Raw genomic sequence first — 13,252 nt, 5'->3', positions numbered from 1 at the left:
TTTATACTCTTCTTTCTTTCTAATCACAGCTTTCTTAACCAAATCTTTCATTTTCTTATATTCCTTACGTGCTTCATTCACATCTTCATCTATAACCTCTTGCATTCTTAAGTTAGCTTTTGCTGCTAACAAATCCAGCCATGCTTTCTTCTTTAATCGCACAAGTTCTTGCACATCTTTACTCATCCACGCATTTTTGTGATTTTTTCCTTTCCTTCTTCTACTTACACCACACACTTCAACAGCTACTTTCACAATTCTTTCTTTAAATTCCTTCCATCCATCTTCAATATCGCTCATTTCCTCTAAATCTTCAAATTCATCCTTCAGTCTATTAATATACTTCTTACCTACATCCATATCTTGCAAATTTTCTACTTTTACTCTTTCCAAAGCGCTGGTTTGCTCCCTTACCCTGTGCCGCCAGCGATTGAAGATACCCCTTATCCGGGATATCACCAGTAAATGGTCCGAGTCAATGCCAGCACCGCGATATGCACGGGTATCCAGCACTTTGTTCTTCAATCTTTCATCTACAATCACAAAGTCTATCATACTTTTTAAAATACCTTCCACTCTTGTGTAGGTGTGGATCTCTTTATGTTGAAACATTGAGTTCGACACAAAAAGATCCCACTCTAGACAAATTTCTAATACACTTCTTCCATTATCATTCACCTTTTCGTCACCAAACGCACCAAGCACCTTTTCATATCCATCACGCTTTACACCCACCCATCCATTAAAATCACCTAACATAATAATCTTCTCATTTGGCTTGGTAACTTTCAATACTTCTCTTACACTATTCCAGAACTCCTCGTTTTCGCTTTTTGCTGATGTTGTACCCCTCGAACCCACATCCCAAGGTGCATAAACACCTAGAACGAAGATCCGAGTGATTCCAACTTTCAGCCTAATCCATAGAAGACGAGGGCTGACACACTCATACTCATTCACGCACTCAGCCATTCGTGCAGAAAGAATTAGACCGACCCCTTGACAGCCTCGGCTGGTACTGGAAATTCCAGACCAATACGCCGTGTAAGGGCCGTGCTGCGTCGCGTCGCATCCTTTCCGCTTCGTTTCATTCACGCACAACACATCCAAACGTCTTTCATCCATCATCTGGCATACTTCCTCAATCTTATCCTTCATTCCTCCTCTTACATTCATCGTCGCAAAGCGGCTTTCAGCAGACCGCATACCGCTCCCGCCGGGAACGAGACGTGATGGGGTGCGGACACCATCGCCGCCATCTAGGTGCTCTTTCAAAAAATTTGCATCCATGCGATTCCCACGAGACGCTAGGGAAAAATTTTGTCCGCCCCAGCAGAGCCCCGCATGCCAGGGTAAGGCTAGCCATTACCTGGGGGTCGCCCAACCCCATGGCGGAAGTGGCACGCTCGAGACTAGGCTCGCCCCTAGCCATGCATCCATCGGCGCGGCAGACCTTAGATTGGCCTTAGATAGGTATTTACTACCTCTTTATATAGGTAATTTTATAGAATTGCCATTTTTAGTCTGATAAAGAGTTTTATCTGACTAAAAATGGTAATTTAACTACATATACTTCGACTACTAGTCGCACCACACATTAGATTGGTGATTACCAAACTATTTGAACATATAGTTTGTCAAATATTGCATTTCCAAATGCAGTTTAGCAGGAATATTCAAATTGATCGTTAGTAAAAATATTTTATTTCACGTGCGAAAGACAAATAGATAGGTCACGTGATCCGTAAACATTTACTTACTTCCATATTCAGATGTTGTGTCATGAAAGTTGACATTAAAAAGGCATGAAATTCAACATAAATTATTACGGTAGCCTTATTTTTGTCAAGCTATTTCATGGAATACTTTTTTCTCAGCACTCGTTTGTTCTGTTGGCAGCTCGTTTCAGGCGCGGTGAATGCGGCAAAACTTCCGGCAGCAGGGTCACTTTATCGATAGTGAAATCCGGTAGATCTGACGACTCTTCGTCTTTTTGTAACGGGATCCATACTGTTCCCGCCAGTTCAGCTTCTTTTCCACCCTTTATATCAGTTTCCAGCTTGTCGCCCACCATGATGCAAGACCGGGGCTCCACGTTGAGCAGCTTACAGGCTTCCAGGAAGATCTCCTGGTCGGGCTTCTCCCACGGCAGGTCGCCAGACACCAACAGGCAGTCGAAGTACTTGCGCAAGCCCAGCCGGTCGATCTTCTGCCACTGGGCACGCGAGGGCCCGTTCGTGATCAGACCCAGAAGATAATCCTCCCGGAGTGTTTCCAACAGATGTATCACATCATTTGTCAATGCCAAATACTGAAACCTTAATTTTAGCCATTCGGCTGATATATTTTTAGCGATATGTTTGTAGTTTTTCGGCAAACAATTGCGCCACAAGTGCGCAGGCCACTCATCCAATGCGTAGGAGTCGTCATCATTTTGTCTTCGGTATTATTAAAATAATACCGAAGACAAAATCTTGTAATTTGAAAATCTTACCGCTTTTCGAGACATTAGGGTTAAATTTTTAGTAATGAGCTTTTCTGAACCATTTTTATAACATTTTTCTCATAGAAAGAGCTTTATTTTTTCAAAATTCTTATTTAACAGTTAAGAAGTCTAAGAAAATAAGGCAGACATGAATCAAATCAATCGGGAACAATCGAATTTATCGAGCACTAAAGTCCGCTCACTTGCCGGTCCCTGCTTTGCTCACGACAGCATTTATCAAGTCAGACGTACACACATACATTACAATGCCTAGGATCTAGGGTTGGCACAAACTGTTCTCCAATGGTCTTACTTTGCTACAGAGATTAGTATTTTGATTTATAAAATTTTAATAGTTGTCTATACTTATTTTTACTTATTAACATTATTGTTAAGAAGCAAGTTCAATAAACTTATTTTTCTTCAAGTTCTACTTCTCTTCTTTCTTGGTGTTAGTCCCGGTTAAATCCTCACTTCTCTGAAGAGTAGTTTGGAGCATGATTGCAAAAGTAGTATTGATTGACAAGCCGGAAATGTACCAGGATGATCATGTTAATTTTTTTGTGCTCTAGTGGATTCCTTTAACGTATAATTTAATATTTTGCTTAGGTTAAGGAATAATGTTAAAATGTCCATATTGAATGCGGCGCCGATAGATAATAGTCATCCTAGTCAAAAGTCTAGGGAACACGGCACCAAATTTGGATATTGTTTCAAGTCGATACTAAGACGTTACCGACTGACCATGTGCCACCCCTACTACCCAACTAACACATAATGAGAGTCCAACGTATATAACTCATCTCCGGGGCTCCCAGTTAAATTATTCAGGGGAGAGTAATCTTATTACATTTACATATTAATCAACGGATTTTAATTATACCCCCCTTCTCCCGCGCCTTGATAATTTGCTTTCGAAATGCGACTTTGCCTTGATTGAAGATGTATTTGTGTAGGTGACTGTAATCATTAATAGTTTGTTTGTGTAAGCATAATTTAGTATTCAAAACTGGCTTGGTGATGCGAGCCAGTCGCAATGGTTATTTATAGCGCGAAAAAGTGTAGCCTTAAGAGTTAAATTAATAAAAAGTAACTACTGATCAAGAGAGTGCTTGAACCGGGTTGGACTCTGATATATCCGTAAGACTGTAAAATTTTACCAAATCTCGTAAAGTATGAAAGTATAACGTAGTTGATCATTTCGACATGTACATATAATAATATGTTTTTTTTATTTTCAGTTTGAAAACAATCTTTAGAATCTTTGCAGAGGAATCTAATACAATGTGGTTTAGGTTCGCCTGCTACGGTTAGGGGCAGATGGAAGTCCCTTCGAGTAAAAATCTGACTTACCTAATCCAGATAGAGGTGTTTTTAAGAAACCTGAAACCACGTTATAAAGCGCCGATGGTAAAATATATTGACAAAAGATAACTCACCATAAAATTTAATTTCGCGTGTGGCCTTTCTAAATTAGGTTATTTTGTGAGTACTTTACCTGAAAAGAAGAAAACAAATGTTGTTAGACAATATTATAATACATACTACAATAATATAATTGAAACAAGATATTTGCAAATTTTATCGATGTTCAACTAAACATGCTCTAGCCAAAAGATAATATATTCAAATTGTAAGTTATGTTTGTTTGTTTTTACTTTTCGCTTCATCTACTTTTCCTAGAATTTTCAACACTGGAAAAGTACTGTTAACGTGGGATTTGTGTTAAACGATTACTGTTCACCTATAGCCGCAGATAAAAACACAAAAACGCATTTAAATATCACATCTTTATCCCTTTACTAAAAGGTTGCTAGCCCACCGCCTGTATGTAGGACCAGTTCTTTGCAAGTTTTAAGACGAACAATTCGCGAATAAAAAAGCACCGTTACACATTTCGCACTTCAAAAATGGAACCAGTAATGAAAACCATAAACAAATAAACATGATCAGAGAGTTTAATCAGCATGCTCATTTGTTGGACCACGCAAGCATTAAGGTTTCGCGTCGGACGAGGCTTGGGCGGGGCTGTATCGTAAACCATCCAAGATATATTATAAAACGGCTACCAGAGAAGCCTTCGGGCTGTTATTAATAAGTATGTTAATGTTGTACGGACGTTGTTTATAAGATCTCGAGTGTGAACGCTTCTTTTTGCTGTTGATTAAACTGAAAGGGTTTTGAGAGGATTTGGAATAAGGGTTTTTAAAATGGATGTGTGTTGTGTACTCTTTATATGACATAGAACCTACTTAAAATTTTAGCAACAACAAAACAGTACAAGGTTCTATTTTCGCTAAAAGAGTATCGTTTCCATATAATTTAGCTTTCTTTATCAGATGTAGGTTTAGAAACATATGATCCATTAAACGCAACGTTTAAATGATACTTCACATCATGTGAAAACATTTCATACTTTTCTGATGAAAACCAGTGGCATAAAATATTTGCGTTAAAGTACAAGTGATTCTTAAGATTATTATTTCTACTCGATCTTGGGGTTTTCTTGCCTGCCTCACCCTAAGATATATTCAGTAGAGATATATTAGTTCTATCCAAAAGATGAGAACACAGGTTTGACCTTTTTCCTATCTCTCTCATTTCGCGTATTTCCTGATGCACTCACCAGCACAATCCATCATGGCGCGGATCCGAGCTTCGATTACTCGGCATCCTCAGTTTTAAGTCCATTGGATCACATTCTTTCGCCAAGTCTAACCTACTGATAGCCCTAAAACACATTTTCCCTTTCATCTTTTCTATTCCTATCAAGGAAATTCTACGAAAGTATAAAACAGCTTACACAATACCTTAAAAATTACCTAAATTATTTCTCAAACTGTATTCCTGAAATACAATTACTAAGCTAAAATTACGTTAATACAAATTTTTAATAAAAAGCTTTCTTATGATTGCCACCATTGTCAAACTTGCTGATTCCAACTTTTCAACCCTTTGTGAGTCAGGACTACATTATTTTATTTAACTTTTTCTGCCCAGTTATCAGGCGTTTATTCAAATGTAAGCCAATTCAATCTCACAAGAATAACAAATTCACATTTTTATTATTTCATGGAAATTACAATTTCAAATTTATAAAAATAATGTTAAAATAATGAAATGAAAAAAGATTTTTTTTTTTTATACTTTTACATCGAGTATAAAAAAGACACACAAACTTCGTTTTTACGTTTAATATATAACTTAGCAACAAGAAAAATAAGTAATAAATTATACACAACAGTTTTTCTTACGGGTGGTCGAACAAAATATACTATGTTATTATTTCGTAATTATAATTACAGGTTTTTTGTAGTAATTCATAAACAAACCAGAGGCACGTGGCATTACAATATAAATAATTTTAATAATTGTACACTTAAAATATTTATATCATATTCGACTATTTTTTTTTTGTGAATTCTATGTCAATTTATTTAGGAAAAGGTTTATACCTGGTACTTTTCCGTTAGGCGAGTGTTGTGGTTATTGGTTGTGTCTACTAGTTAAAGGCAAACATGATACCGATTAGTATGTAACTAATTTTAGTAAATCAACTACATAGTACTTTAAAATATAAATAGTAATACGGAAACGACTAATTTCTATCAAGTATGTTCTAGTGTGCGTGAGAATGATATGGGGTAGTTCTATTCGAAAGTGCTGAGAACCACTCAACACTTTAGGATTTTTCCATCTCTCATGGATAGCGCAAAAGGTAACTAAGATAAAGGCTAATAAACTTGGGATTCTTTTTGGAGGCATCGCTTACAAAAAGTCCCATCTTCATCCCATCATTTCCCAACATCCCCATTTGAATCTCAATTTGTCATTTAGCTATACAACTGAACATAGCCTTTCAGTCTTATCAAGACTGTTGGCTCTGTCTTCCTCAAAAGGGATGTAGACGTAATTGTGCGTATGTATCCCTTTTGAGGTATATATATCGATCAAATATAAGTACATTGCAAATCAGACAAAAATCTGCGATTTTCTACACCACCATACTAAAGCATAAATTTTTGAGAATGACAAGGAACTCACACAATGTAATGGAACCGCCTCCAAATATGGATAACACAGAAGAATATGACGGACAGATTTGTCGAAATGTACGATAGAATCTCAATGGTTCGGGTGAATATATAGACATTTTAAAAGTTAACATTTCGCACGCAGGCCTAATTTTTTGTGCTAATTCTTATTAGGTGAAAGTGAAATCAACTCTTGACTTTTTGGAAGATCGATTGTAGACATTATTTATTGGTAATAAAAGATCAAAATCAATTAAGCGGATAAAATATTTTAATACATATCATTGTTTCTAGTGTAGTAAGACATATTTATTTTAAAAATCCTATATCACTATAATATAGACTCAGAGAAATAGCTATTTCTGTGCTATCTATATTTGATGGTAGTCTTCTCAAAGGCAATTCCATAATGGCGGCTCCTTATTAAACGCTTGCATCATGCAACCAAGATAAATGCATCTTGAAATTAATTAATAAAATTGCACTCAGTATGCGTTCCGTTACAATGACGTCTGTGTATGTTAATTTTAATTTGATATTTCATGATACCATTTATCTTCTTCCTCCTGGCTTTAGACCCGGTTGCATCCTATCTCTCTGGAGATGAAGCCTGAGGTATTTCTTTGACCATGGATCTTGGATTGAGTGAGTCAGGTTTTCAAACTATCACGCATTTTAACCTTTGCAATCTAGTTCATATTTTCGTGACTCCCTAATTGTCAAAATCTTGAAGCATATTCAAATTTTAAAAATACATTTTAATTTAAAATTGATAATTAATAGAAGAAATTTATATCAATTTGAATAATAAGTCTTGAATTGCAGCGATTTTTCCGCGTTCCACAGCTGCGCCTGCGCCGAGGCGACTGGATCTCGTATCGAGCCACTTAATTGCGGCCGCTATGATTTATTATCGGTTAATTTTATGATAATGAGACTATGAATAATCTGCGAAAGGAGTATTCTGTAAGCATGCGATTTGTTGAGTAAAATCGATTTCAGTAATTAAATTTCCAGGATATAAGTTAGAAAAGTACGCCAATTTAATGTTTTTTTTTTACATTTTAATTAAATACCTAGTTAAGAAAAGGAATGCTTTTTTTTAATTGTTATAGTATTCATTCAAAATAAAAACAATAAAAACCACAATTACAGTTTTTTTTTTCATAAACTTAACGCTTATTTTTTCTTTCATTTAAAGAGAATGTGTTTATTAAGACTTCAACATGTTACGTATACAACTGCTTATCATAAATTGATGAAATTAGGGCTATTAATACAATTTGATTAATGATGTGTCTCATAGAATCCAAATAGATATCATTATATTATATGACTTTATTATTCTGTGATGAACTGGTCTCGGTTGATATAAACCTGTTCAACAGATATGTTTATTGAAAGATTACTTTCTATTCAATATCTTGGTTGTCAGTAATCGTTTGATAAGAAACTTATATTTTTAAGTCATTACAAGTCAATTAGTTAAAGTTTAAACTAGATTGCAAATGTCATTTCATAGAAAATGTCCGTGACTGACAAGCGAATATAATGAGTGTGATGAGAGCCATACTATTACAGGCTTCATATTTTGATGTATTAATGGTATCCATCAGCTTCCTGGCATTAATACCTATTATTAGAAGACAAATTCAACTTGACCGAAAACAAAGTACGTTCAGACAAAAAGGACTCACTACTATTCATTACGTATTATCAACTTGGGCAGTATCGAAACGGGAGCAGATTCCAAAAAGTCTACTGCTATTAGTTTAAAATTATGACGAAAATTTAACCTAAAAAGAAATGACGAAAGCGATATCGCGAAAGTGTTTCGCTCGCAGACAAAATAGACTTGACCGACTACGAAGTAACTTCTTGCAGAATAAGCCCCGACTTCTATTCAGTGGATATTATGTCGCTAGTACGTAATAACACCTCGGGCAGTATCGGAACGGGAGCGGATTGTAATAAGTCCGCTGTAATTTATGTTACACGCAATTAAAGTAAGATTGTTGCGGCCTGCTCCGGGAGCCATTGTTGTTTTGCTTTCCATTATGTTATTCTATAAATAGAGCTGTGAGTTCTGCGAAATTTTAAAGTGTCTTAATATTTTGTAAATTCAAAAATATCGATAATTTGGATTGTACTAATAATGTCAATGAAATAATGTGACGTGAAACGTAAGACGTGTGACGTTGGTTCTTATGATTTAAATATCATTTTTTTAAATTAATTACATCATACTGAAATTTATAATAATTTACTACTAGATTTTATTTAGATACTAAGAAAAAAGTTAAAATAGTTGAAAATTTATACGACGTCCTTATAAAATTAAAAATTAAATAAAGTAGATTAAAAGTGTAATTTAAAAACAAATAAGTTTTAATCCTTTTTATTTAAAAAATTACCCCCAAATTGAATTTTATTTACATGTTTAAAAAAAATCTTTATGGTTCTAATGAGCGGTAGTAGGTACCTAATTACGAGCAATATTTTCTCACCATAATGGACGTAAGTCATCTACATCTGTACGCCCGAAGCAATAGTAGTATACAGTAGTTGACGAAGACTAATGTTGATCTATTTTAGAATTAAATGTAATTTTGAAGATTGAAAATTAACTACTTTGAATCATAATCATGAGAAAGCTAAGAGAGAAAGACTACTGATGATTAAAACAAGTGACTGATGTTGACATAAGTAATAATAAAAAATGGTCTTAAATAAAATAACATCTATTTTAGTTAAAATTATATGGCTGACTGGCTTTCGTGATTTTGATAAAAAGATGTTGTATTTTACTTAAAGAACGCGAATTAGTTTCAAATTTATGAAATAAATAATTATTAAAAATAAAATAAACATATATCTTAGGTACTCGACAAATAAACTTAATATCCTTAATAAGTAAATTTGCATTTTGCTGAATATATATATCTTTAATATGACATGATTTATTAATTTCAATTTTAAAAATCTATCTAGCTCTCTGCCTATACTAATGTTAGTCTGTCACTAAATGAGATTAAATGCACCGCGGCGAATGTTTGCCAATACGAGCTTTATCAGTTCGTACAAGTTCCTTTAGATAGAAACGTTATTTATCTAGACTATATTATATCACTTTCTCATTGAATTACCATAAAATGTTGTTAATTCCCGATTTCAGGCAATTCCTGCCTTAGTAATGCTATTATGTCATTTTCATGCCATACAATAGCATGTAAGTAAGTTCAATTTTAACGCTAAGCACCGGAACCTGTTATTGAATTTCCCTCGAGAAAAAGTCATAACAAATAACCACGTTTATATCCTTTGCGAGGTAAACAGAGCTAACAGTCATCAAAAATCTGAAAGGCCACGTTCAGTCGAATGCCTTAATGATAAAAGTCAATCATGGAATTTTCCGTCTAAGCTATAAGTCTCTGTAGGCTCTGTCTACCCCGTAAGGGATAATAACGTGATTATATGTATGTATCGATTTAAAAAGCCGGTCAAAGAACGACAGCAACCCGGGAACTGGAGCCCGGTAATGATCTGATTACCCAGATTAATGAGACGAATTTATATCCGGAAAACGTACACCGGATTAGGACAGCGACGATATTTGAGACGATGATGTACTTTATAGGCATTTTTAACGATTTTCTTGATTTTATTTTTTTATTGTACAGACAATTAGTTTGACTAAGACAAACAACAAGCTCCGCCCATAGCTACAGATGTTATTATGATTAGTAATTTAAAGAACAATAATTCATTTAAGGTAAAGTGTAATTTTTTTTTTGAAAATCTCTTATTCTATATCATAGCGGTATTCTGGGTTATATATCTTGGGCAAAAAATTATGTATTAAAAATGTTTTTCAAAACGAGAGGGATTTTATGTCTGATTTGTGTGAATTAAAAGTTATTTGAATTCTATTAAGAAAACAAAGCATGACACTAGCATTTTTGACATTTATTATATTCTTAATAACACCTCATGTTATATACATATGTACTTATAATCACATCTGTATCCCCTGCGGGGAAGGCAAAGCCAACATTCTCGAAATGACCTAGGAAGGATAAGCTACTACGTTCAGCTACGAGTATTTGGTTTAATGTTAGAATTGGGATTCAAAGAGGTTGCTAGCCCATCGCACAAAAGAAGAATTCCAAGTTACCTATTAAAATTAACATTAGTTTTTCATTGACATAGGTATATTATTGTTATATTCTACTATTCTTTTGTTTAAAAACAGATCAAACATTAATACAGAATTATTCAGATCGAGGTGTGTAGTTTCATTTTAAGTGGCAAAGCTAAAACGATACTCCATCGAGCATCTGCAATTATCTTAGATTACGATCTAAAGAAGCTATTTCTCGCAGAACATGAGTATTAAAATTAAATATAATTAACGAGACGGCAGAACCAATAAGTCAAGTATCAAAATTCCATAATAATTAACAACGTACAGTAATAAATATCACCAAGACGATTATTAAGCGGCCGAGCTAATCACAAACCACTGTAACTATGAACCGAGGCTAAATTGCACCAAAGGGATAAATTGGAGCGAAAACATCTTGTTAATTGTATGCATTAAATTGTGTGATCATGGGATATTAACGGCCAAATTAAAATAGGGTTTTATGAGTAAATTACGAGAGCAGGTTAATTTTAATTTTAAGAATCGGTTTAATAGTGAACAAATGGTATTTTGACTGGAATAAACGTTATTTATATGAAACATGAGGTTGATTTTGTGAACCTATTTCGTGTTGGTCTGTAATTTTTGAAAAGTACGTACTTAAAGTAAAAATTCATTACTGTTTTTATCAAGAATGAAAGCAGGTAATTATAGAAAACGGTGGCATTTTCAACACAATAAGATTCTTAATTGCTTGAAAATATATGTCAGGTTCAAAGTTATTGTAGTCTTCTACGCAGCCCCAAGCGTCGCAGCTTTTCCTCAACCCCTGTATAATTAAAATGCACACTTATGATTAGAGAGAACTGTGATAATTTCAAATTATAGATACTATCAAGAAGTATGCAGTTAAAAATGACCATACCTATTATAGCTTCACGATGAAGTAATCATTTTTGATGATATAACAAATGTGGATCTTATCGCTATCGGAGTAAGAGTTAAATGATTAGTTTTATTAATCAAAATTTTTTCACTTAATGCTATGAATTATCTGCTAGTACATCTTTTGGGCATTTGAAAATAACATATACAGATATATGTACATATAATCACGGCTTTATTTCTTAGGGGGCGGACACAGTCAACAGTCATTTGAGAACGCTCTAACCACGTGCTCTCAGACAAATGGCTTGAAAATGATGAAGATTAGTTTTTCAAGAGTGTTTTATTTATTTTATTTTTATTACAAAATACAAATGTGAAAGTATCAATAATATTTATATTTGTATCACAATGTTGACGTCAATCCCGTTTGCGTAGTGAAGGCAACTTTATCTAATAGCTACGAGTTTTCTTCAAAAATAAAAACCCCCTACTCGCACACAGCACACCAGCCAACCAATAGATTGATCTGTAAAGAATTTGAAATCGACAAAAAATCATTCATAGTTCTTCGCGATCCTTACTTCAAAAATGTGGATTTTTCCAAGTTTTATTTTACACAGAATTTAATTTCCGACTCTTACGTGTCACGGACCTCAAAAACTATTGCGCATCGTTCGGCCGGTAATACAAAGCAATCTAAATTGGAAAATAGGCAACGCGCAGTGTGTGCTTACCCAAAACGAATACGACGAATGCGACGCGATTAAAAAAAGAAGTACGATGCCGATCGCGCCGCGGGGGGAACCCCCAACCCCCCCTTTTTTCGTATTTTTTCCCTTTTTTTCGGGAGGTGGGTGTGTACGGGTGCATGCAGCGCGCACCCACCTTTGTTTCGCATAAACAAATTAATTTCGGACTCTGTTTTTGATGGTTAATGTGTTCGAAAAATTGAGGTGATTTTCGCAAAAATTGGAGCTGATTAGCCGCTACTTATGGTAATCGTTGGAATGTTCGCACTTTTAATTGATTCAGGTAATACTCGATCAGCGAGGAGTTAAACGGACTGAATATAAAGTTTTGGAGTTGAATAACTTTGTGCGACTAAGATCTTTTAAATTCATTTAAATTTGCTAGACTAGATGAATAAAATTTTTGACAAATACTTTTTTTAAATGAATATTATGATATAGAAAAAGTTACGTAAACTTTGTAAATAAGTTAGCGTTCTTCTACAAGGCAAGAATAAGGTATCCAAACAAAAAGGAGCACCAAAACCAACAAAGCTTCCGCAGCCATACAAAAACCCGACAAAACACGCAAATTGAGCGGGCAAGTTGACCAAGAACACATTGGAGGACGGGCGCTTAAAAACAAAAGACTATCCGAAACAATTGACAATCAAACGGCAGCGAACTCGGCAGTTTCTCGCCGGCGTTTCACTTGCGTTCGAGTTAACACCAATTCGAGATGACATCAGGTGATAATCAGCCACTTCAGATACCGTCGGCCGGCGGGGTAGGCGCACCCTCTCTCATTAAGGGTGGCGGGCGGCACAATGCATGTTTGTACTGTTTTTTGCCCATTTTTTTCATTATTTCATTTCATTTCGCCCGCCGCCCACACGTCCGCGCTCGCGATTGTGTGCTCCGCTTTTTTATAATTCGTTACCTTTTTTATCGGTCGCTCCATTTTCAGAGGATG

At 35.0% G+C, this 13,252-nt stretch overlaps 2 protein-coding genes across 2 annotated transcripts in view; both read right to left on the bottom strand.

Annotated features, from left to right (window-relative positions):
- The window catches only part of LOC106129252 (POU domain, class 6, transcription factor 2), a 131,558-nt gene that overhangs the window by 88,823 nt on the left and 29,483 nt on the right, over window positions 1-13,252 (bottom strand). The window lies entirely within an intron of this gene.
- Window positions 1,477-2,440, bottom strand: LOC132902388 (N-acylneuraminate-9-phosphatase-like; the record flags this gene model as incomplete). The annotated part of the gene is made up of 1 exon (XM_060947304.1): window positions 1,477-2,440. A coding segment is annotated over one exon (567 nt), but the record flags the coding sequence as incomplete, so codon positions are not given.

Source organism: Amyelois transitella, chromosome 13 (genome assembly GCF_032362555.1).
Source record: "Amyelois transitella isolate CPQ chromosome 13, ilAmyTran1.1, whole genome shotgun sequence".
Taxonomy (NCBI): domain Eukaryota; kingdom Metazoa; phylum Arthropoda; class Insecta; order Lepidoptera; family Pyralidae; genus Amyelois; species Amyelois transitella.
Note: the sequence above shows the minus strand (reverse complement) of the source record. Positions and strands in the feature narration are given on the sequence as shown.